Raw genomic sequence first — 25,467 nt, 5'->3', positions numbered from 1 at the left:
AGGAAGCGAGAAGTTTACTTCGGCGGGCGACCTTGAAGGTGGGCCGCTGGGGCGTTTTACACGCGTGATGCAGAAGTACGGAAGTAGCGTAATTTCTGGCCGACAAGCCGCAACTTTTTTCACACGCTTTCAACTCTGCCGTTTATGCGGGGATGCGACGCCAGTGCTAGTGTGCTGAGGCTTATAACCAGGTGCGCTAACACTAGCGCCGCACTAGCGTTAAACTCTGTGTGCTTATAACCAGGTCTGCTAGCGTTGAACTCTGCGGACCGAGGCTTACAACCAGGTGTTATAGCGTTAAACTCTGTACCAAGGCTTACAATCATGCGTTATAGTGCTAAACTCTGTACCGAGGCTTATAACCTGGTGCGCTAGCACCGCACTAGCGGTAAACTCTGTGTACCGAGGCTTATAACCAGGTGTGCTAGCGCGGCATGAGCGTTAAACTGTGTACCGAGTCTTATAACCCAGTGCTATAGCGTTAAAACTCTGTACCGACGCTTATAACCAGGTGCGCTAGCGTTAAACTGTGTACCGACTCTTATTACTAGGTGTTATAGCGTTAAAACTGTACCGAGGCTTATAACCAGGTGCGCTAGCGTTAAATCCTGTGTACCACGGCTTATAACCAGGTGCGCTAATGCTAGCGTTAAACTCTGTGTACCAGGGCTTATAACCAGGTGTGCGCTCTGCAGGCCAGGAATTACGGTTAACCAAATCCCACCAGGATTTGAATTCGAAATCCCAAAGAATCCAGGATTTGAAATGTAACGTGATCATATTTTCGCTAGTTGCATTTCAGTGTAACTTTTCAACGTTTTGCTGTCTGAAATTCAGTGTCTGCGCCACCAGGCAAGGTTATTTCAGGTCAGAACAAAACAGCCAGCCAATCCAGTTACGCGTTCTTAGCACGTGACGTCACGTGGGGTGCACGGGATACACGACTGTCTTCGGTGCAGGCAGCGTAGGATCGATTCCCGTCCAGTGATGGTGTTGATACCTGCCCTGCGACTGACTGCCGACCAGTTAAGGGCGTAGTCCGCTTTGGCCCGAAGCGAGCCGGGATAGCCTCCAGGTTTCCTGCAACCCTTGTGAGGATATGCAGCTTGGATAATGACATGACGTGTTCTGGCGCTTTTCATACAGCCTAACAAGCTAGTTTCGTATTTGGTCGTGTGTACAGTGAATTCTCTGTTCTCAAATGTCGCCATTATCATTTTTGGTTAGTTACAAAGATTTTGAGTTATGAGTTAATGTTTTTAGATATTACTTTTTGAAAAAATACAATGTTTATCTATGCTCCGCCCCCCCTCCATTATTCCGTGTTTAAAGTTATTCTGCACTGCAACAAAAAAAAGTTTACACGGTGGGGGCTGAGTCGCTACAAAAAGCTGAAGCATACATTTTAAGAAAAAAATAAATATATTTCATAAATTATTTCATTATTTAAACTATACATGTATTTCTACTATGCAGTTTATTATCAGGAAAAAGTTAAAAAAAAAAAAAACGCTTTAAAAAGCAGATTGTTTTGGGTCGGAACGCATTATTTCTTTTTCCATTCATCATAATGGGAAATATCGATTCGGCTCTCGAACAAATCACTTCTCGAGCCGCCTCCCGGAACGGATTGCGTTCGACAAGTACCGAATATAAAAAAATTTAACGGAAGGCACGCGAAGAGGTCACCGTACGCAATCCTACCGGTCCACGTCCAGGCCCGCTGCGCGGAATAAACCAGAACCAAGACTTCCTCCAGAGAACCCCCTCATACTAAATCGAGTCTCTATGTACAATAGACGAGAAATAGAGCAGAATACTGTTCATTTGTAGTAAATACGCGATAAGATAAATTACAGCACCAATAAATTGATTGCTATCGACCGAGAATGACGAGACCAAATCGATCTTACCGGTTTCGGCCTTGCGGTCATTTCGTAAAACCGGAACCGGCAGCTGAAAAACTGACCCGTCTTGTCAAGAACTACATAAACACAAAGGAAGCTTGTTTTTAATTTAAAAAATGGATTCTCAAATCAAAATATGTCGCGATCAATTTTCCACTTCCGGCATGTGGACTACTCACACACACACACACACACACACACACAAAAGCACGATTACGTTGTGATGCTAATCCAGCATCTTTTTTGGTTTGTCCTCGACGTTAGCATGAGGAGCTAGCCGCAAGCGCGTCGTCACGGCAACCGAAAGCATTTGTTTTTGTTGTTGTTGCGGATTCCGTAGCGGCCACCGAAACAACACGTCGCCCCCTTCGTGGCTTTTCTTAAGCGTCGACGGGCGCGGGTTCCGGCCGCGTTTCAGGGGGTTGGCTGATGATGACCTGGACCACGTAATCCCGCGAGACGTTCATCTGCTCCAGCCGCAGCCGGTCGGCGAGCGGGCGTCCCGAGAAGAACCAGCGCTGGGCGGCGGCGGGCACGCCCTCCTGGCCGTGGAGGCGCCGCTTCATGGCGCCGACCGTGTCGGACGAGCGCGCCCGCAGGCGCAGGTCGCGGCCAGTGGAGAGGCGCAGACGCAGCTGCCGCTCGCCGCCGTCGCCCTCGGTCGCGTCAGTGCCGCTGCACGAGTCCCGGTCCGAGCCGTCGGGCTCGTCGGAGCGTTCCTCGATCATGTTGACGGGCGGCGCCAGGCAGTAGACCGGCAGCTGGTAGCGGTTGCCCAGCTCGTCGTAGCATTCGCTCAGCGCGCCTGCGGAGGCGGGAACGAAAATACGCTTCAGAGAGTGGCCCCAAAAAAAAAAAAAAAAAAAAAAAAAAGCTCATTCTTACCGGGACCCCCGAAAGCACCACACTTTACGGCCAAATCCACACATCAATTATTCAACCCGCTTATCCTCACAACGGCTCTGCAGCTACTCCCAGTACGGAGGCAGGCGCAAAGATACGCTTGAGTGGTTGCAAAAAGCTCATTCTTACCGTGACCCCTGAAAGCACCACACTTTGCGGCCAAATCCACTTACTGCATCCATCAAGTATTCAACCCGCTTATCCTCACAAGGGTCCCGCAGCTACTGCCAGTGCAGAGGCGGGAGCAAAGATACACTTGAGAGAGTAGCTGCAAAAATCTTATTTTTACCACGACCCCTGAAAGCACCACACTATTCACTCAATTCCACTTATTGCATTCATCCATCCATCAATTACTCAACCTGCTTATCCTCACAAGGGTCCTGCAGTTACTCCCAGTACGGAGGCAAGCGCAAAGATACACTTCAGAGAGTGGCTGCAAAAAGCTCATTTTTACCATGACCCATGAAAGCACCACACTTTTTGGTCAATTCCACTTATCGCATCCATCCATCCATCTATTATTCAACCCGCTTATCCTCACAAGGGTCCTGCAGCTGTTCCCAATGCGGAGGCGGGAGCAAAGATACACTTGAGTGGCTGCAAAAAAACTCATTTTTACCGGGACCCCAAAAAGCACCACACTCTTCACTCAATTCCATTTATTGAACCCATCCATCAATTACTCCACCTGCTTATCCTCACAAGGGTCCTGCAACTACTCCTAGTACGCAGGCAGCCTGCAAAAAGCTCATCTTTACCGCACCACACATTTCGGTCAATTCCACTTATTGGATCCCTCCATCAAGTATTCAACCCCGCTTATCCTCACAAGGGTCACAGGAGTCCTGCAGCTAATCCAAGCCATCTCCTGGCCACTTATTTCATTTAATTCAAATCAAGTTTCAGTCCATGAAAAGGGAAAACCAAAAGACTTTGTGATCAATTGAGCAATCAACCAATGTAAGATCTTTTAATTTTATTCTTTCTTTTTAAACACACAAAAACTAAAATACAAGAATTCTTTCTGGTGAGTTATGGCAATTAAGCGTGTATATCGCCCCCCCCCGCCCCCGCAGAACGGCGTCGGGCCACTGACCGTGAGGCAGCGTGATGCTGGCGCCGTCCAGGATGGCCTGGGCCAACGGGTGGTCGCGGCTCTCGAAGGCCCCGGCGGCCGCCCTCAGCGCGTCCCAGATCTCCTCGCGGCCCTCGAACGCCGGCGCCGTGTCCCAGAACTCGTCGCGCTTGCTGCGCAGCTGGCCCTCCGTCATGGGGTAGTCGCTTTTCCATTTGGGTCGCTCGCGCCTGAGGGGCTGGTTCCGCCCCATGGCCACTGACCGGAACAAAGGTCATTAGCCTGCTAGCATCTCTGCGCAATAACAAGAGTACAAATGTGCAATAATCTCACCAGTGCAAGAATATGGCCAAGAAGACTGTAGACATTTTTTTTTTTTTTAGTTCTTTTTAGCAATCATGGTGCCTTGATTGTAAATATTTCATCTGAGAATTTTTATTCGATTGTATTTATCTTGCTTTTCTCATCATCTTGTCGGATGCACAGATACATAATCACTATAAAAGCTTTTGATTGATCCTTTCATGGAAGACGAGAAATTGAAAATATGTACTCTTGTGGAGGGTTCAATTCTTTACATTTGGGCTTTCTCCAAAATTACTTCATTTCCTAATCAATTACATGTCTAACATGTGCAGCTGTCAAAATTATTCAAGTTTCAAGTCAGTTTACTTTTAAAATTTGAGTTTCTAACCAGGGTTCTAATTATTGTATGAGTTGATAAAGTAACTGGGCCTATCTGAACAAATACAGGAGGAGAAAATACAGATGAGCTGCCAAATGTAGCCAAAGCAAGTAAAACGTCGTTTTAAAAAAAAAAAAAAGAAAAAAAAAAGAAATACGACTGTGAATAATTTTTATGGTAGTTCCGAAGTACAAAATTTTATGCCGGTTACTTCCCACCACCGCACTTAAGTCTTTGAAAGTCGTTAAATTCAAAACACTTGTAATCTTGTAAAATGAGTGATTAAAAAAAATAATAATAATAAAAATAAAACGTGCTAGCAGCTGACTAGCATGCTAATTAGCATGCTAACTAGCTTCCCATGCTACGCGAACAAAGGCGGACAACCGCGTCGGTCCAGCGTTTGCAAATCTTTCCGCACTTTGCCATGTTCTGTCCGGACCTCCCCCCCCCTCGAGTTGGCGAACCGACGAACGAGACGAACCCGATCGAAACGTTCCCGGCCGAGCTGCCCCGGCCCCCTCGCCTCAACCACCCCCCCCCGCCCCCCCAGCTAGACGTCGCGAATCACCTCCGGTGCCGTCAGAGTTGTCGTTCAAGCTGCCCGAGGAGTCGTGCTGGCTCCCCACACAGCCACCCATGGATGGGACGGTTCGGCTCGGCGGCCCGGCGAACTCGCCAAGCATGCATCAGCCAGCCAGCCCCGGGAAAGGAGAACTGAGACACGATCCTCATGTGCGCACTCGCATCCTCCTGGCCTCTCTCCTTCCCCGCTACCTCGTCCGCTTTCCTTGACTTCTTGACCTCCTTTGTCGATGTCACATATTTCGCTTCCTCGTCTCCTTCCCTTCCTCAGTCACGCTTCATCTCCTCACCTTCTCCCCAAATTCCAGAGTTTTGATTTCAAAAGCAGCCTTTAACTGCATCCACTCATCGTTTGTTGTTTGTTTAGGCGAGAAGTCAGGAAGCGCTTCCGGGCGGCAGACGGCTTCATCAGTTCTTCCACAAACACTCCCGAACTTTCGAAGTTAAACGTCAAAAATGGTCCGTTGATGCTTCGGACCGACGGCTTCCGCGCTCGATCCATCGCACGCCGCAGGCGGCCGCCATCTTCCTTTTAACCCTTGACCCTTGGAAGGAGTGCGCACCTCTAACTGCAGTAGCCATACCTGGCCAGTGGGTGGCAGTAAAAAAAAAACACTGATCTAAAAATAAAAGACCGGATAGCTCATTGGCCACCAAAGCGGATATTCGCCATCTTGCTACTCCCAAAACAAGCATGCCGACCTGACAGTTCGTGGCTGAGGAAAACATTCCACCGGTAAATTGGAAAAATTGACTTTCACACTACTAAAGTTTGTTTGTAAACGTTTTTTTTTTAATTTTCTGATTAGCTTAATTCACTTGAACAGTTTTTACAGTTGTTGTTCACTGTTCACTCTCTGCTTCACCTTTATGGATAAGATTCCAGTTATGCCATTGTGTGTGTCATAGAGGTCAGAGAACACAGGTGATTGGTGAAGCGTGAAGGTTTTTCTATCATTAATTCATTCATTCATTCAAGTGAAATCGCAGCGATTTCCGGAGGAGGCGAAAAATGAGCAACTCCGCCGGAGAATTGAAGATGTCGTTTCGAAAAAAAAAAAAAAAAGTGAGGAAGCGAGACAACAACAGGCCTTATTTGGATCAGACTTTATTAAAATGTTTCAACACGCAAACGACGCCGTCAGGCCAAAGTTGTCACCGGATAAGTAAAATATGGTAACCTTATTTTGCTTATTTGTACAAAAAGGAATTCCAAGCTTGTTGAATTTTTTTTTTTTTTTTCTAAATCTGCGTGAAGCCTTTTTCAAAACACTCAGCGAGGACATTTTTTAAAGTTTAACATTTGCTTACAAAAAAAAAAGAAAAAACCTCTACAAAAATAGACCATTGGACATTTTGTTCCATAACACATCACATAAGATTTTGCGGCTTTTCCTCTTTCTCGATCGCTCTCTCTCTCTCTCACACACACACACACACGCACACGCACACGCACACGCACGCACGCACGCACGCGCGAAATGTCCCCAACGTACTGATCATGGTTAAGTCGACGCCGGGTGTTCATTGGCCGACGGTGAGCTGCCGCAGGTACGACGCGGTGAGGCCTCGCAGCTCCTCCAGGGCGTAGTCCTCGGGCATAGGCAGCCGCGTGATGTGCGGCGCCAGCTGGCACGGTGCCGGGCCGTGCTGCAAACTCAGCACCACCCGCAGGAAGTTGGCCACGCACTTGGCCATCTCTGGGTGGGGGGGTGGGGGGGGGGGAACACATCCAAATTTGGGTCACAGCTGGGAAGTAAGACCCCCACCCTCCCACCCCCAACCTTCTTTTTTGCCACAAAATCCAATTTGCCATTCAAATCATTTCCGGAAAGTTGTAACATTCTGCGGAAAAAGTTGACATTTCGCGTAAAAAGCAGTCACTTTCCGAGAAGAAACGGATAATTCTGAGGGAAATAAATGGAACATACTCTCCCTCGAAATTATGAAAAGTAATTTTATTTAGAAGAAAGTTTGAATGAGGAAACAAAAGTACCGTAATTCCCGGCCGACAGAGCGCATCTGGTAACAAGCCTTGGTACACAAACAGTTGAAACTGTGCCGCGGCTTATAACCAGGTGCGCTAACGCTAGCGCCGCATCACCGCAAGGTTGAAAGCGTGTGGAAAATAAAAGTCACTGCTTGTAGGCCGGAAATTACGGTAGTAATAAAAAATTGTCGTTTTTGGCAAATGTTTTTTTTTTTTTCATAGAATAAGTTGAGATTCAGATTAATTTAAAATATATTAATAGTAAAATTTAATTGCCTAACTAATAATTACCAGAATTGCCAGCCTTCAGAGCGCATCAAGTTACAAGCCTCGGTACACAATCGGTTTGTGCGGTTAATGCACGCGCGGGGGCTAGCGTTAGCGCGGCGCTAGCATTAAACTGTGTACCGAGGCTTATAACCAGGTGCGCTAATGCTAGCGCCGAATCACCGCAGGGTTGAAAGCGTGTGGGGAAAAAAAAAAAGTCATGGCTTGTAGTCCAGAAATCACAGTTTTTATGAAAAGTTGTAGTTTTTGAAAAAAAAAAAAAAAAAAAAAAAATTGTCAGACTACAGAGCGCACCTGGTTATGAGCTTCACCCAGTACATTTGCAAAGGAAATACCATTTGGTACATACATACGCCGCAGCTGTGTAAAAGCCACTGTAAAAGTGCACACTGCTTTGAGATATTTCCAAAGACTGTACACCGAGAGTTTAACGCTAACACTAGCGATGCAGTAACGCTAGTGCCGTGCTAACAGGGCCAGACCGGTCAAAGTCACTTCCTCGGCACATATATTCCACCGGTCTCACTCCTCACTCCTTTTCCGCCAGAGTGCCCCTTTGTGGCCGTTAAAAAAATGCACAAATTAGCCGCATCACGGCATAAACCGCAGAGTTGAAAGTGTGTGAAAAAACTCAATAGGCCGGAAATTACGATACAAGAGAAAAAAAAAAAAATCATTAACCTTGACATAAGCCGCAGAAAACCAGAGTTTCCCGTGCCCCGGGGCCGTAAACATTTTGGAGGCGTACCTGACTGAGCCAAGTGGTCTCTGGCGCCCCTGCAAGGCAGGAGCTGGATCCTGCCGCACAAAGACGTCACTTGACTGTGAAGACGCTCCAGCTCGTAGCCGCCCGTCTCCGCCTGGTGTGACGCAAAGCCGTCAGCCCGCAACACGACCACCACGACGCGCAACCCACCTGCTGAACGTCCCGCAGGGTCTTGGTGAGCTGGACGTAGTCCAGGTACACCTTGCCCACGCTGTCCCAATCCTGGACGGTGGCGCTGCGCTCGGGCGCCGCGAGCCCCTCCAGGAACTCCAGCAGGTAGTCGTGGTTGTCGTTGATGATGCAATCTGGAAAAAATTAAGACAGAAATCAAAAACAATTTTCACGTTAGAATTTTTTAAGTTCTCATTTTTCTGAGGACTTCCTGTCGCTAGTTCAATACCCGGCGCCAGGTGCGTGACCAGCAGCCGGTGGCACTGGCTCCAGTGGCCGGCGCGGTAGAGGTGCAGCGCCTCCCGGTGCTTGTCGCCGCGGTGGCGCGCGCGAACGCTCTTGGCTTCGTGGACCCACGGCTCGGGGACCAGCAGCCGGCGGGTCAGGAAGCGCTCCCTGCGCAGAGACTCCTCCGTGTCCTCCAGGGGGCAGTGCAGCGCCAGCACGGTCCTCACCGCGCGCTCCCGCTGGCTGGGGGGGAAGCGGAGGCAGAAAAACGATCGTGAGAATTGATGTACCGTCATTTCCGGCCTATGAGCTGCGACTTTACCCGCACGCTTTCAACCCCGCGGTTAATGCAGTGACGCGGCTAATTTATGCATTTTTTTGCTAACAGCTGCAAGGGGGCACTCAAGTGGAAAAGGCAAGAATGACAGCCGTGGAATATATGTGCCGAGGAAGTGACTTTTACCAGTATGTTTTTTTTTTTTTTTTTTTTTTTAACCGGCCCTGTTAGTGCTGTGCTAGTGTTTTGCTGTTGTGTTACTGCAGTGTCTCAATGATTTTTACCATTATGTTTTTTTTTTTTTAAACCGGCCCTCTTAGCGCCGCGCTATCATGTTTCTGCTGCGTCACAGTGATTTAAGTATTTTTTTTTTTTAAACCGGCTCTGTTAGTGCCGTGTCACCGTGTTGCGACTGTGTAGCTGCTGTGGCTGTTTTTTTTTTTTTTAATTTTAACGAGTTTTTTTTTTTTTTTATATATATACCAGTCCTGTTTTTGTTACCATGTTGTTGCTATGTCACGATAAGCTAAGCTATTAAAACTTTGAAAACTCTGTGTTAAGCCTTTCTTTGGAAATATCGCGTTTCAATGTAAGCACTTGCGGGTTTTACACGGGTGCGGTTTACGTATGTACCAAATGGTATTTCCTTTCCAAATGTACCGGGTGAGGTTTATAATCCTGTACGCTTCTGTAGGCCGGAAATTATAGTAGATTTTTTTTACAGCACTGAGAATCACTGCTCTATTGTTTGTTCACATTAACTGTGGATAAAGTCGAAATATTTTTGCATCGTGACAAACCGCAAGAATGCGGCGAGGGGTGTGTAGACTTTTGCAACATTCCGGATCCCAAAAAAAAAAAAAAAAAAAAAAAATTTGAACCTCGCAGAGGGTGACGGTTCTGCGGCGCATACGTACGCGTGGTCGGGGATGTGCAGCAGGACGAAGACGGCCAGGTGCCAAAGGCCGGCGCTCTCCAGCTGGGCGGCGTAGCTGGCGTGAAGGAGGCCCTGGCGCGCCGCACTCAGGTGGCCGAAGCGCAGCGCCTGCAGGACGCCCCAAAGGTGCCAGCTCAGGCGGAAGTCCAGCCGCTCCCGGGTGCCGCTCAGAGGCTCCAGCAGCTGCTGCAGGCCGTAGTGTCTGCGCCAGAGCACAATCTGTGAATCGTGCGTCTCGGCGTCTGACGTTTGCGGATAGCGCGGCTTGACTGTACCTGTCGCTGTAGAGTTTGAGCAGGTGGAAGCAGACGTCGTACAGCGGTCGCTTCGACTCCTCCTCCTCCTCCTCATCATCATCTTCCTCATCGCTTACGTCTGTCTGCTTGTCCTCGAGGTATGGCGGCAAGGGCTTGCAGGCGTATTTGCCCCCCTCACACGAACCCTGCACCACACAGTTCCTTAAAGGTCAAGTGTCATCCCTACAAACATTCTAAAATAAATATTGCAATGAAAAATCCTTATATTATTCGCTTCAATGTCTACACGGAAAAAAATATGAGCGGAGAGCGCGTCGTCCATGAGCAAAGTTGCGGAAGTCTCACTCGACATCCGAGAGGTCGCCGAATCATTTCAGCAGATTCTTCCATGTTCAAATTGATCAAATCCTTGCAATCTCGGATTGCTCAACAGTAAACAGTAAATATTAGTCGTCAACCAAGAAAGTGGATTGAATTGATTATTATTTTTTTGTTAGTTTTTACTTTGGAAAACAATGTTCAACATTTTTGGCTGATTTTGTAAAATGTTACGAATCAAGTCAGGAAATGAATCATAATCAACTTATGGAAAAAGTCAGTTAAGTCTATTAAAGAACCGGCGCGACGACGACAGTCCATCGCGTCATACTGCTTTGTTTTTGTTTAACTATTAAACAATAACAAAATTATTCTGCAATAAACTAAGAGCTGTTAGATGCTCATTCGCTGAGGCTCGGCCCGGCTCACCTGGAAGGCGTCCTGGTACTTGGCGAGGGCGTCGGCCACCGAGGCGGTGGGTGGCAACGTGAACCAGAGGTGGACCGCCACGCAGCGCTTCCAGTCGAGTCGCGAGCACGTGTTCACCACAGAGTCGGACGTCTGCCAAACCTGCAAACAAAAAAAAATAAAAAATCCTTTGATCTGATCTTCAAAGGAGCCTGCAAACAGTTTAAAAAAAAAAAAAAAGACCACGTACGGGCTTCCCGGCGAGCAGCGTGAAGATCCGCAGGCGTTCTTCCGTCAGGTAGGCATCGGTCTGCGTGCAGTTCCAGTCGGCGAGCTGCAGGGCCAGCAGCTCGCGGTTGTACTGCGAGCCGGCGGCCTGCGACAGCAGTAAGGCCAAGCGGTGGTCTCCTGCAAGCACGAAGGAGATCATTGGGCTCGCACCTCGGATGATGGCCGACGTCAGGTCCGGGCAAACGCTTGCGCCGAAGGGCTGACACGTTTTGAGTTAAAAAGAACAGGACACGTACAGCCGTCGCCCGCCTAAACGGAAAAGCAAACTTGCCTTCCTTCTGCGCCAGGCGACACGCCTCGCCGACGCGGTTGCCCGTCAGGTAGCTGAACACGGCCTCCGTGTGGCGACCTCTCTCGGCCAGCGCTGCCTCCTCCTCGACCCGGTGAGCGGTGCGGCGCGACAGCCAGGCGGAGAAGCTGCGCCGCCTCTCCAGCTGCCGCTCGTAGTCGTCGAGGGCCTCGGCGTGCGCCTGGCGACCCCACAGGGCCTCGCACAGCGTCCACACCTCGCACCAGTAGGACAGCAGCGCTGAGGACGGGCCAAACGCTCAAATGATCGCAATTGCGCGACACCACGGATGGGACCAAGTCAAGCAAGTTCGAGGTCACTTAGCGGAATTTGCGGCCTATAAGCCGAAACTCCCCCCCGCTTATGCGGTGATGCAGCTAATTTGTGTATTTTTTCCCCTAACGGCCGCAAAAAAATGTGTTATTCACGGGGGTGTGAGGAACATAACCCTCACCAGTAACGGGAGCAACACTATACAAAAAGGCCTCCTGGAAGGCAGTTCCAGGCACGTGGAATTACTTACGGTTGGCGTGCGCCGGCTCGTCGCTAAGCTCGGTGACCCAACTGGCGTAGTCTTGCAGCGCCGCCACGCCGGGCTGCGGGTGGATCAGGGGGCAGGCGGAGGCGTCCGTGGTGATGGTGCTGTGCTTAAGACAGATCTCCAGGGGGCTTTGGAGCGCGTCTTGGCTCTGCTCCTCGCTCATCATCTCTCCGGGGGGCTCCAGACCAACCAGCTGCTCCAAAACCACCTTGTAGGGGCTTTCGACCAGCCTGCCCCAGGCCAGAATTGGAATAAAATGCTCAAAGGTCAATGGAGTCCCGTCAAAGGTCTCGTGTCATCTCTATAAACATTCTAAAATTGATACTGAAACGAAAAATACATACAAGATTATTCACTTCAATCTCTGCACAAAAAAAATATGACATCCAAGTGGTCGCCATATTGGCTGCATCTACTGTCCATGACGTCACCCCAGACATTCGCCATAGAAAACATGTTATGTACTTTCTGTGCAAATAAAAAGTATTTTTTTTAGTAGCAATAATAAAAAAGTAGTAAGTTTTTTTCTCCCCTCATTTTTGCTTGTTTAAAGTTATTCTGCAATTTTTTTTTTAAATAAAAAAGGTTTACAAGGTTGGGGGCCGAGTCGCTACAGATACGGCGATGCACTCCCAGTCTATGATACGCTACTAGGCTAAAGCATACATTTTAAGGAAAAAAATAAATATATTTCTTAAATGATTTAATTATATAAAGCATTTAAATTATCAGGAAAAGCTTAAAAAAAATGCTTGGAACGCATTATTTCCTTTTCCATTCACTGTAATGGGAAAATGTGCTTTGGTTTTCGAACGTTTTGGTTTTTAACCAGCCTTCTGGAACGGATTGTGTTCAAGAACCAAGACACCACTGTATTTTGTTGGATTTATTACACTACAGTGCTTTGAAAACATACATTTTCAATTTAATCGTGGTATATTTGTCTGATATTCACATTTGATGATCTTAAACATAAAAGTGGGAAAACTATGTCAAAATAAGAATATCAAGGGGGAGGGGGGTAATCCTTTTTCTCGACATCGTATAAACCCCTTGATGAGCACGCACAACTTACGGCTTGTTCCTGGAAGGTTTTGGCAGGAAACCAAAGTCCGCGTTGGTGGCAACTTGTTTGTGGCAAAGTTCCGCATCCGGCGCCGAGCTCAGCAAATTACCGCAATGTGCCATCATCCAGCCCGGACCCCAGCCCACCCGAAACGAACGCCCTGCCGTCAGACTGGCATCCATCAGGAAGTTTTCCTGCAAGCAAATGTATTTGCGTCACTGAAATGAGTAGAAAATAAAAACGAGAGGAATCGCCGATTCACAGAGCTTTTAGTTCCATTCATTCCTGTTTTTTCTTGTCATCTCGGTTTCATTTCATTTTCAAAACTCGCCAGCGTCGCGCCAAAAATAGTGAGTGCCCTTCAAAACAAAAAGGGCTACATGCTTCAAATAGGAAGTTAAAACTTGCACAAAAAACGTTTGACAAGATAAACCATCCCAAATAACTTTTGCAATGCTATATGGAACTTGTCACTACATTATTACCTTTTCGTCTATAGATTTGATATTGATTCTGGTTGAGGACCCAAAGTCAAACCATTTGAGTCTATGCTATGGGCAGTGAAGAAAAAGGGTGTTCATAGACTTTTTTTTTTTACCCATCTCCCTAAAAGAATTTAAAAAAAAAATATAATAATCGGGAATCATTTGGGATCAGAATTGAAATGAGGAACCGAAATTGCTCAAATTCAAACAATGCCCAACCCTAATTTTGCTAACGTGTTGGAAAGCGGACACAATTTGGCACCCCCCCCCCTTCTATTAGAGATGAAAGCGGACTTTTGTGAAAATTCCTGAAAATACAAATGCGAGAACTGAAGGCGTGAAGTCCAGGTAGGGGGTGCGGCGGCATGCCCCCCCCCCTCCGGGAAATTTTTGAAATCACGCATTACGTGAAGCAGCTCTGAAGATGCGTTTCTGGCCTAACTTTCCTACATGCTCAGTACGGTTAACTTGCATTTCCTCTTTCCGGGTGAATACCGGTTGTTTTGGCGCAGGCTTGTTTAGTTGACAACGTTTATGAAACAAACACGTAAATCAAATTATTAAATTTTAAAAATGTCTTGAGAGTATGCGATGGGAGGGGCGTTACCGTTACCGTGTTAGTGCCTCAACACGGCTACGCTCGTGAAAGCAAAACAACGAACTCAAATGCACGTTCGTTCCGTGTTGTCAACTAATACCCGGATTAATTTTGGGCAATTTTCCGGAGGAATTTTTGTGAAAACCTGAAAATCCGGAGGACTTTCATCACTGTTCTATACGTGTAGATCATTTGAGTCTCTGCAATTTATCCATCCATCCATCCATCGAGCACTTGCCTTTCCTCGTGCGATCGACTCTTCCAGGGGAACGGGGCCTCCCAGACGCCGGATCCCAACAGTCCTCACCGGGGGCTCCGCAGGCTTCGGGGGCAGCAAGGAAGAGGACGGGGAGGGCGTCAGCCAGTGCTGCGAGCGAGCGGTTTCGACCTGGGACACCGCGAGGGTGGGCCTGCGAGGCGAATCGGGCAGCTGGGAGGGCAAGCCTGAGGAAAAGCGGGCCTGAAGGAGACCGCCCGCTGCCCAGGGAGGGGAAAAAAGATTTCAGAAATTATGATAATAATTCAGAAAAGGTAACGTCGGCGCTGCGAGAAAAATATTTTGGGGCGCCGTGCAGTCATTTTGTACAATAAAGTTTAAAGTTCATACCGGAGGGCCGCCCCGAGAGGACGAGGCGCGGCGAGGAAAAGTCGGAAGGGACCTTCACGTGTTCCTGGAAGAAGTCGCTCTCGTCCTCATCCTCAGCAAACAGCGACGCCTTCATGATCTAACAGCAAAGATACGGAGCGGCTGACTTTTCCGTACGTTTCGGAGTCGACTTTCGACGCGGGTGTGTGCAGAAGCCATCCGCAAAAGAGTCAAAATGGTGGCGGCCATGACATCAATTGCGGAAAATGTCGCTTTTGATGGAAATGTGCAAGACAGCAGCATAAAGGAAGCACTATGTTGTTGTTTAATTCAAATGCGAAATTTTTGATTCACTTTTTTTGTGAGCTGATATTAAACATTCTCCAGGAGAACAGACCAATTATTATTATTAATTTAAAAAAAAAAGACATTTGCTTTTGAAAACGATCAACATTTTTACCAATTGTCTGACAAGTTTTAGGACTAAACAAGGAACTGAACCATCGTCAATTAATGGTTGCACATTAATGACTGTCAATTTGAAATAATAATCAGAAATAAAAGACTTTTTTTGACAGATTCATCAGAAAATCGACTGGAGCCGTTGTGTAGTTGTTAAAAGACTCTCCTGTTTATTAGTCCCCTTACGCCCTAAATAATTAGTAGCAGAGGCTTGACTCAGGACGGAAGGAAGTATCTGCGAGCAACAGGATGGTTTCATGCCTAGAAAGAGTACCACAGATGCATTATTTGCCTTGAGGATGCTCGTGGAAAAGTACAGAGAAGGTCAGAAGGAGCTACATTGTGTCTTTGTGGATCTAGAGAAAGCCTATGACAGAGTACCAAGAGAGGAACTGTGGTACTGCATGCGTAAGTCTGGTGTGGCAGAGAAGTATGTTAAAATAGTACAGGACACGTATGATGGCAGCAGAACAATGGCGAGGTGTGTCGCGAGGTGTACCAGTGGAATTTAAGGTGGAGGTGGGACTGCACCAGGGATCAGCTCTGAGCCCCTTCCTGTTTGCAGTGGTAATAGATAGGCTGACAGATGAGGTTAGACTGGAATCCCCTTGGACCGTGATGTTCGCAGACGATATTGTGATGTGCAGTGAAAGCAGGGAGCAGGCGGAGGAACAATTAGAAAGATGGAGACATGCACTGGAAAGAAGAGGAATGAAGTTTAGCCGAAGTAAAACGGAATACATGTGCGTGGATGAGAGGGCCGGAGGGGGAAGTGCGAGGCTACTGGCAGAAGAGGTAGCGAGGGTGGACGACTTCAAATATTTAGGGTCAACAATCCAGAGCAATGGTGAGTGTGGTAAAGAAGTGAAGAAACGGGTCCAAGCAGGTTGGAACAGCTGGCGAAAGGTGTCTGGTGTTCTATGTGACAGAAGATTCTCCGCTAGGATGAAGGGCAAAGTTTACAAAACAGTGGTGAGGCCGGCCATGATGTACGGATTAGAGACGGTGGCACTGAAGAAAGAACAGGAAGCAGAACTGGAGGTGGCAGAAATGAAGATGTTGAGGTTCTCGAGGTTGGATAGGATTAGAAATGAGCTCAGAGGGACAGCCAAAGTTGGATGTTTTGCTGACGAGGTTTGAGAGAGCAGACTTGGATGGTTTGGACATGTTCAGAGGCGAGAGGAGAGAGTGAGTATATTGGTGGTAGGGTGCTGAGGATGGAGCTGCCAGGCAAAAGGGCGAGAGAGAGGAAGACCAAAGAGAAGGTTTATGGATGTGGTGAGGGAAGACATGAGGGCAGTTGGGGTGTTAAGAGAGGAAGATGAAGGAGATAGGCTAAGATGGCAAAAGATGACACGCTGTGGCGACCCCTAACGGGACAAGCCGAAAGGAAAAGAAGAAGACGCCCTAAATAATTGCAACAAGGTGAATGCTAATAAACCTTGTGTGTTTTTATCCCCCTTACTTTTTCTGTTTGTTTTTTTTTAAATGTTGCATCCAGACAGCGGTCTACTTTCACGATGTTTTGCAAGTCAGCTCAGCTATAAAAGTACCTCGCTAAGCTGGAGTGTCAAAGCTAAACACTAGGGGGCGTCATAGCCGGGATATTAAATTATTCAATAGTTAATTAATGAGTATTTAAACTTTTCAATAAAGCAAAAGCGTAGTCACGATAATAAAGCTTTTTATTTTCTAAAATGTGTGGTAACACACCTCATTTCATTGTAAAATAATTTTTAAACTTTGACAACACCTATGCATTAGACGCACGATTGACTTCTTTAGGGAGAAAATTGTGCATTATACATGAGAAATGAGGGTAAATTGACCAATGGACTGGTTAAATAGCAAAGCGGCAATGTAATTTTTCTTTTGTTGCGTTCAGAAGGGGCAAGAAAGACCGGGAATGTCGTGCCGAGGCGTACTTGTAGGGAATGCGGGTTGATGCCCAGGGAGGACGCCACGTGGCCCGACGGTGAGAAGTCTTCTCGCTCGGCACCCGCGGCGTCCCACGGAACCTCCGCCAGCTCGCCTCCGTCGTCGTCGTCGTCAGCCGGCGCGGCCTCCGGCGGAAAGCTTTGAGTGACGTCGGCCATGTCGCTGTCCAACTCCACCGCGGAGCCGACCAGATCCACAACCGCCGTCGTCTGATGAGACGGGAAGAACGCGGCCACCTGGCAGTTTTGTAGCGTCGTCGCTACCTGAGCATGCGGTGCTGCCCCGTGTTGGGAGTGGGGAGGAGTCTGCGTCGGCCTAGCGGCAGGAAGTGACATCTTTGTCTTGAGCTTCTTGGCATCGGTCTTGAGTGGAACGTCCTCATCTTCGTCAGAGTCCTGCAGGCCGTACTTGGAGAAATGAGCCACCTGCGGGATAGCAGAGCATGCGCTGATTGGCCGGGTAAAAACGTCAAAGAGGATACATGGATAGTAAGGCTTTCTTAAACATGCTTATCCTCACAAATCCCCGTCACGCACGCACCTCAAAGACCCAAGACCCGGTCTCCGGTCTGTAATCCAGGAAGCGGGCTCCTTGTTTACGGGCCGCCTTCTCCAGCCGGCCTTCGTAGTTCATGTCGGCGAGGCGCTCGGGGCTTCGGATTTGCGTGCAGCTCGTCTTGTCGTTGGGCCAAACGCCGTCCAGGGTCACCTCGGCCCGCCTGCGACAAATTGCCGCGCGTCAGATCAACCCGGCGAGCGAGCGACGACTCTGCTCACCTGTTGAGCCCCTCGCCCTCGGCCGGCTTGTTCTTATCATCTGGGTACACGATGACTTCTTTGCGTCTGAAGTGAACAATCTGGTCCAGGTCGAGTCCGGTCACGTTCACCGTTCCGGGAAAGAAGATGGAGCCGTAACCTGCGGGGGGGGGGGGGGGGGGGGGGGGGGTCGCAGCTATGACCGCAGAGTTCAGGCGGGAGTCGTGCGCATGAGCGCTCAAAAATGCCACACAGCCGTTACCTTTCCTGCCGACTGTGAAGTTTTCCACCACGCACTCGCCGCCGTCGTCCACCATGTCGGCCAACTCGTCCATGGAGGGGATGGTGTAGTAACCCACCCGCCTGAGCACGATGCCTGGGAAAAGGAAGCGACCGGGTCAAACAGGAAGTAGTGGGGCAGGAAAAAGTTGGCGTGCACCTGCAGGGTGGGGAGGCCGGGCGGACTCGTGTAGAACGTCGTCGCCCTCCTCCTGCAGGGACTCCTCGCCCAGAGATGCCGACACGTCCTCGCTGCTCAGCTGCGGGCCGCCATCAAAACGTCCCCGCAAATCACACGCATACACCATTATGGGGGAAAAAAAAAAAAAATGCTTTCATACACACTCACACAACTGCCCCAAAACATTTAGGAATCACACTTGCGTTCTAGGTAGGCCACACCCTACTCCAATCTGATTGGCTGCAAGACACACGCCGCTTTAGTCCGGTAGAACATGAATGGGTGCTTCCAAATAGGAAAAGAAGTGCAATGTGACTTAAATCTGGCGGCGAATGAATTATTATGAATCCCACTAACTCGAACCCTAAACCATTTTTTATTTTGTCCAAATATAATGCATATTTAAGATGGTCATCTCATTTGCATATATGAAGCAAGCCAGCCAATCCCACGACTATGACCGTCTTCCGGCGAGATTCCGAAATGACATTTCTCTAAAACAAATTTGCACAGTCATATTCGCTCTCCTTCCGTCTGTGGACCGCCCACCCACGCAACCTTCCTCCCCCTCACTCGCGGCGGGACGGCCTCACCTCTAGGCCGTTCCTGGCGGCCTTGTGCATGTTGAGCTCGCAGATTGTGTCCTGCAGGCTGGCTTGGGTGCGGCCTTGCGGCACCGGCTTGGCGATGGGGTTGACGTAGAACTGCGTGATCTCCGCGTCGTCGTCGGGGGCCGGCGCCGACCTCGGCTCGTCGTCCTCATTTTGGCTGCAGGCGAGCAAACGTGATTGAGGGGGCAACAACACCCGGATCGTAGCTTTAAGCCGACGGTTCTCAAACTGGGGTGTCCACCGGCTGTAACTTTTGAGGTCCGTGAAATAATTTCCTTGAATTTAGAAGCTCCACGCCATGTTGTGTATGCTAGGCAGTACTGAGGTCTACCGCAAGAACATGAAAGGCTTCGTACTAAAAATTGTACCTAGGCGGGTTGGCCTGTCAAAACTGGTACGGACCACATGTATTCACGACCTAAGTTTCAATGGATATTTGAAACTTTTTTTTTTTTAACTGAATTATTCACGCCTTTAAATCTGAAATCTACAAAATGTGCAAAAGTTGCGGACCTGTGTCCGTTCTGAGGGTACGCCAAGGCCAAGCCCAGATCCTCAGCGTCTTTATTTGTGGGACTGCTGTACTGGCTGCTGTTCAAGTTCTTCAGCACGAGTTTCTTGATGCTCTTCCTGCAGACCCAAACGCGCACTTCAGTTGATGAGAAATCTTCCCTTTACCGCGTCGCCCCCGCGTGGCAGAAGTCACCTCGGAACGAAGGCGCCGTTGGTGAGCGAGGGCTCGTCGTCGTCCAGGCCGTCGAACAGCTGCGACTTGGAGCCACCCGATGAGGTCAGCGCTTTGGGGCGGACCCTGGTCGCCGGTCGGGGGGTCAGCTTGTAGTGTGTCGGCGTGGTCAGGGCTTTCTGGGCCGTCGGATTGGTGGGTTTCAGACGCTGTTATGGTAAGAAAACAAAAATTAATTAATAGATCGTTAAAGCATGTTTGTTGGCCACAGAACTAGAACCTCGAGAGCTGCAGCACACGGGCTGAATGGACGGAACTGAAAACTCAAATTTCAACAACAAACTTCATGCTTTGCTTTTTAACCACAGGCGCATGGTAAATAATAAATAGGTATTACTGTAAAACAAAAATGCTGCATACAAATTATTTGAACGGATTGGCGGCAAACGGCTTTACTTCACTCGCACCAAAAAAGGCCATTTCCATTGAGATGTGCGCCCTTTTTAATTAGATGTTCCACCGGTAACGCTTCGGATTCAAATTTAAAATCCGCGCATTATTTGACAGGTCAAGTCGTGCTCGCCAAGAACCGTTGCCGGAAGGACGGATGGTCCACTCACCTCCTCCTTCTTCTTGGGGTCCGACAGAGGGTTTCGGAAGAGCGGAGAGTCCCCGTAGGGCGAGTACGCTAGCACGCTGAACTGCTGCTGCAGCATGGCCTGCTGGGCTGCGGCCGCGTTCGGATCGGTGAGCGCTGCGGGGACAAAAGTCAAAAAGTGAGGGACGGCCTGGAGGAGCGCAGATCGCTTTTCCCGCGAGGATTTGGAAATGCAAGTTGTGGTGCTGACCGACAGGTTGCTGAGGCGCTCCGAAGCCGATCGCGCCCGTGCCGCTGGTGAAGCCGCTTGTCCCGAACGTTCCCATCGTTCCCAGTGTGGAGCCCAATTTGTTCTGGTTGTTCCCAAAGAGGGACGCGGTCCCGGTGCCCACTGTTCAACAAACAGACTCATCAAAAGTTCAACAAATGCAAAAAATAAATAAATAAATAAATAGAATGTCAACTGCTCTGATGAACAGATTAATTTTTGGATAAACCGAATTATAAAACAAATAATTAAAACATTCCCATCGGAAATATGAAAAAGAAACACTTCATACAGAATAACTTTTGTTGAACAAACTGAAATAAAAGAAAAAAAGGTTTGCAGGAGAGACAAGCGAGGTGGCGGACGAGTTTGCTGCACGCGATTTTGAACATTATAAAAATTGAATGGGCTTTACAAAAATTTTAGGGAAAAACAAGTTTCCCTTGTAATTTACCATCAGTTTTAAATGAGCCTTTCTGGGTCACCAATGAAATGCTCAACGGCGAGCTACAATAAATGGCTAACGTTTAAGAAAGACCCAAAAGAGTAATCGGAAGAGGTCAACTCACTGTGGACCCGCCAATACCTGCTCCGAAGGTGGTTCCCAGTCCGGTTCCGAGCCCTCCGGCGGTTGACTTGTTGCCAAAAAGATTCCCTCCAGCGGCGTTTGCGCCAAAGCCGGCTGTGAGCAAAATTTAAAAACAGTGAGAGATAATTCAGTGCAATCAACGAGTTTTTGTCCCTTCTAAAACCCCCAAATATGCTGCCAAATTTATTCAGAGAAGAGCAATTGGTGTCAAGGAAGTTCAGTTTCCCCAGAAACATTCAGTAAAAAAGTCCATACACCCACCCCCCCTTTATAAATTTTACAAAAAAAAAAAAAAAAAGTTGAATACTCCTAAATGCATGCATGAAGATGTGTTATGGTCCCATGAAAGCAGGAAACGTTTGCGCTTACCAAATGTGGAAGGGTTGGCGCCGGTTCCAAGCGTCAGCGCGGGCTTGTTGCCAAAAAGTCCGGTGCCGGTCCCAAAGGACGGGGCGCTGGTAGTGGTGGTGCCAAAGCCCGTCGCTTTGTTCCCGAATATGCTCGGCTGGAGGAGGCATCGGCGCACGTTAGCAGAGGCCGGTGTCATTTTACAACTTTTACGCTTGTCAATCTTGCCTGAGTGCCCACGTTCCCAAAGCCGGCGCCGGCTTGGCCAAAGAGACCGGTGGCGGCGCCGAAGCCCGTGGCGGCGCTCGTCTGGGCGGTGCCGAACAAGCTGCCCGACTGAGACGCTGCTGTGTTGCCGAACAGACCCTGGAACAGCACAAAAAGATTTCCTAAGACACTCGACATCGTGGTTTTTATCTGTAAGCTGAGTGATCTTTTTCACAATATTCTTCTTTTTTTGCACCTGCATCTATGCAGGCGACATCATGACGGCTAACGTGTGCGCGTTTGTCCCTCACCATGGTACTGGTGCTGGCTTGACCCATGGTATTGGTGTTGCCGAAGGAAAAGCCGCTGCTCTGAGCAGTGGTGGCCTGACCGAACGGCTTGAAGAGGCTCCCGGCTTGCTGCTGGTTGGGTTGGCTGAACAGGCCCCCCGCGGTGCCACTGAAGCCCCCCGTCGAGGCTGAGAGGGAGAAGTGTGGCTGAAGTGAGCATTGGGCAAGGGCGCGCCGGTACGGTCAATCGCCGCATATTTACCTGTCACTGGCATTTGGAAAATGTACAGATGTGGGGAGTCATGCCCGCAGATATAAAGTTACGGGTGTGGCCCACCAGTCATGCCCGCAGATATGAAGTTATAGGTGTGTGTGTGTTCTGTTTGCAATTATGAGTGTACCCCTTTAAGAGCGGAGAGGGGCGGTGTCAGGTAAACTAGGAAGTAGACTCAGTTTGAATCTAATATTACAACACTTAAGGCTCTGTTGCGCTAGCTGGGTGCACCCGCCACCTGTTGATTTGTCCAAAACCGGACAGCGCAGACTAGATGAGTTCAAGCTGTAAACATCATTGCGCCGTGGCAAAGTCTACGCGTCGTGGAGTCTGCAAACGGTCGGGGACCATCCTCCTCGATCAGAGCTCACCTTGACCGAAGGTGCTCTTATTTTGGCCAAACGAGAAGTTGTTGTTGGACGCCGCGGACCCAAACAGGCCGGCCGGCGCGCTGGAGGTGGTGGCGGCGGCGCCGAACAGGCCGCCCGTCGCGGCGGGCATCTGGTTGGTGCCGCCCTTTCGTCCCGCCTGGTAGTCTTCCAACCTCAACTCCTGGAGCAACACAGAGCAAAATGTGAGGGGGTTAAAGGTGGGACCGACCAGACCGGCGCCGACTTGCTGATCCGCCCGCGCGCTCACCTCCAGGGATTTGTTCTCGTACTCTTTCATGGCGGTGATGCACTGGTGCTTTGTGTTGATGTTTGTGGTCACGCCGGCCTTCACCATGGTGTCGTTTCCAGTTGGAGCCTGGAATACAACACAGATGGACGCGATCTTTGGACAAATCAAACCCTGAGGTCCAGATCTCTACCACTGCATCGATTTCTGCAACCTACTGAAGAGTCTTGTTTGTAAAAATGAAAAATAAATGTTCCTGTAGCCACTTCATTCGTCATTTATGATTATTTCAAACTCTTTTCTCGATGTAAAACTATTTATTCTTCAGGATGCACGATACATGTTCCCCCTGCCCCTCCAATAACCAACTTGCTGCCACTCCAATTAAATATTAAAACCAATGTAATATTTTTAATGGTTTATATCAAGGGCCTTTAACAATTTCCAGGGCAATGACCCCCAAACTGGCGCAAAGGTCAAACGATATAAAATTTGTTTTTTGCGAGTATTATTAATGACTGTTCACACTGACAAAAAAACATAACTGTAAGATTGGGGGGGGGCTGTGATGTGCTTCTCGAGTAAAATGAGTTTAATATCCCTGGTCCACATTTGGGCTAAATCTACTCACGTTAAATTTGACGGTCGTTCCGGGCTGCTGCGCGGCAGAGAAGCCCGAGCCGCCAAACAAGGACGTGGCCCCTCCGAAAGGGTTGGAGGTGGTGTTGGCAGACCCAAAGAGCCCGCCGCTGGTGGTGCTTGTCCCGAAACCTGCACGGGGGGGAGAAACAACTTTTGTCAACACATGGGGAAGAAAAAAAAAAAAAAAAAAAAAAAAAAAAAAAAACAGCACTAAAGTGTATTTTTGACAACACGACTCACTTCCGAAGGTTGTGGGTTTGTTGGCGCTGAAAGCATTGTTCTGTTGCGAGAAGAGCCCGCCGGCCGCCGTGTTCCCTGCCGCCGTGTTGCCAAACAGACTGGAGGAGGTGGCGCTGGGTGCCCCGAAGCCAAAACTGGTGCTGGTGGAGGACGTCGCCGGCTGGCTGAAGGTGCTGGTTCCGAACAAGCCGCCTGGATGACAGAAAAGAGGCGGGTGTCGCGCCGGGTTGCAGGGGGAGCGCCGGCGCGGCAACACAAGAGAGTCCACCAACCGGGTTTATTCTGTGTGGTGCCAAAGAGCCCTCCGGTGTTGGTGGTCGCCCCGAACGCAGACGTACCAAACCCCCCCGTGGTCCCAAAGCCCGCGTCTGCACACAAAGAGCAACACGCTGTCGCCCAACATGCCCAACACCAAAAAATAATGAGCGACGCCCTCGCGACCGCCATCCCCGCCGAGCGTTCCTCCCTCGCCCTCCCGTCTGGAACGCTTCATCGAAATGACACGCAGCGACCGCCGCGAGTGACCTTTTTTTTTTCTTCCCCCCTTACACTTAGCCCGTTCGTCCAAAAGCGGCGGTCACGTGACGACTTGACAAAAGGTTGCTCGACTCACTTTGCTGCCCGAAGGTGGAAGAGGTGCCAAAGCCCCCCGAGCCTCCACCGAAGGGGGTCCCAAAGGACTTGTTGAACATCTTGCCCTGCTAGCTGCCCAGCACGGGGGAACTGCACACAAGGGAAGCACAAGTCGACAACATCATGTCTTGTGTTTGCTGAACTCATTTCAAAATAACTATTACCCTTAATATGTTCAACTTCTGCTCAGTTTGTTCATTCTCAGATCTTAATTTGCTTTTTCAACGCATGTTTTGAGTGCCAGATTATAAAAAATAAACAATTTGCATCATAAAATATGATGTGCTTAAAAAAAAAAGCCTTCCAGTTTAACCAACCTTTTGAAATAGATAAAGCTGGTCTCATGCGACTCGATTAAGCTGACATTTTTCATCCATACTTGCATAGTGCAATCGGATAACGCGAACGGCAGTCAGCGTGATGGAAGTTGCGCTGCAGCCCATTGTTTGACACACTTCATTTTGTCCATCGCTAATTCAAGTTGACAAAAACCACACTTGACTAGTTGTCGAGGATGCTTTCGTGTAACAAAGCTGATTGGGGGGGGGGGGGGGACCCGTTGAGTCACAGCCAGAGAGGAGCCTTCCACGATGTTAGCACACTTTTGACTTCCCGCTAGCATGTTAGCTCGCCCGGGCTCAACGCGCCCGTCGTCAACAAAGTGACTTTCGTCTTACGTGGGGCTCCGACGAAGTCGCTTTGGGACGTCTGCTCGCACCGCCGCCGAGGTGGACGAAGATCGTCCTTGTCGCCAAAGTTTCCAGTGCCGAGAACGTTAGCCGCGGAGCTCGGTGACAGCGAGCGAACAGACTTAAAAACAACACGGCCCTTTCCTGTTACGCGACTTACCTTCGGCGACGACTTCCTCACTTTCCCCCAACCGAGCGTCTTGCTTGCAACTAAATAAATTAAATCCTAATAACGGCCGACAGGGTTGGAAATTGTGTCGCTAGCTGCACTGCTAGCTTGGTCAGCGCGGAGGGAAACGAGACGACGTACGTCACGACGCATTTTCAATTGTACGTGACGCGTCATAACAGATTTGTGTGGTCGTCGTCAGTCGCAGGTGCTCGACTTGTCTGGGTGGCGGCCATGTTGGGAAGGTCCACCTTCACGTCAAAAAACATTGCGTCGACATTGAAATGAAGGCTATATTCTCATTTCTCAACCGATTTTTGTGAAATGTACTTTTTAA

General features: G+C 49.0%; 2 protein-coding genes across 5 annotated transcripts; both read right to left on the bottom strand.

Annotated features, from left to right (window-relative positions):
• Positions 1-1,995: 1,995 nt before the first annotated feature.
• ubtd2 (ubiquitin domain containing 2) lies at positions 1,996-5,738 on the bottom strand. Of its 3 annotated transcripts, none has more exons than XM_061802575.1 (3): positions 5,145-5,738; positions 3,910-4,146; positions 1,996-2,712 (listed from the first exon to the last, which is right to left on the bottom strand). In XM_061802575.1, exons 1-3 carry the CDS (start codon positions 5,257-5,259, stop codon positions 2,288-2,290), a joined length of 777 nt encoding a protein of 258 aa, XP_061658559.1. In that variant the 5' UTR covers positions 5,260-5,738; the 3' UTR covers positions 1,996-2,287. The 3 variants fall into 3 exon arrangements, with proteins under 3 accessions (XP_061658559.1, XP_061658561.1, XP_061658560.1); XM_061802577.1 differs by having other exon boundaries at positions 3,910-4,182; positions 5,145-5,285; XM_061802576.1 differs by lacking the exon at positions 5,145-5,738 and adding an exon at positions 4,222-5,097.
• Positions 5,739-6,249: 511 nt separating this feature from the next.
• nup98 (nucleoporin 98 and 96 precursor) lies at positions 6,250-25,281 on the bottom strand. Of its 2 annotated transcripts, XM_061802490.1 has the most exons (34): positions 25,122-25,281; positions 24,253-24,362; positions 23,912-24,007; positions 23,640-23,831; positions 23,389-23,528; positions 22,779-22,886; positions 22,511-22,691; positions 21,887-22,053; positions 21,597-21,734; positions 21,390-21,525; positions 21,018-21,113; positions 20,414-20,554; positions 20,186-20,319; positions 19,587-19,774; positions 19,394-19,510; positions 18,863-19,037; positions 18,249-18,348; positions 18,072-18,185; positions 17,831-17,969; positions 17,595-17,772; positions 17,042-17,479; positions 14,676-14,793; positions 14,307-14,545; positions 12,995-13,179; positions 11,902-12,149; positions 11,361-11,618; positions 11,049-11,206; positions 10,820-10,960; positions 10,091-10,257; positions 9,796-10,017; positions 8,603-8,844; positions 8,353-8,507; positions 8,185-8,296; positions 6,250-6,858 (listed from the first exon to the last, which is right to left on the bottom strand). In XM_061802490.1, the coding sequence occupies exons 2-34, from the start codon at positions 24,329-24,331 to the stop codon at positions 6,683-6,685; spliced, it is 5,478 nt and encodes a 1,825-aa protein (XP_061658474.1). In that variant the 5' UTR covers positions 24,332-24,362; positions 25,122-25,281; the 3' UTR covers positions 6,250-6,682. The 2 variants fall into 2 exon arrangements, with proteins under 2 accessions (XP_061658474.1, XP_061658475.1); XM_061802491.1 differs by lacking the exon at positions 23,912-24,007.
• Between the last annotated feature and the right edge of the window lie 186 nt (positions 25,282-25,467).

This window comes from Syngnathoides biaculeatus, chromosome 18 (genome assembly GCF_019802595.1).
Source record: "Syngnathoides biaculeatus isolate LvHL_M chromosome 18, ASM1980259v1, whole genome shotgun sequence".
Lineage (NCBI taxonomy): Eukaryota > Metazoa > Chordata > Actinopteri > Syngnathiformes > Syngnathidae > Syngnathoides > Syngnathoides biaculeatus.
This window is presented reverse-complemented; position numbering and strand designations above follow the sequence as displayed.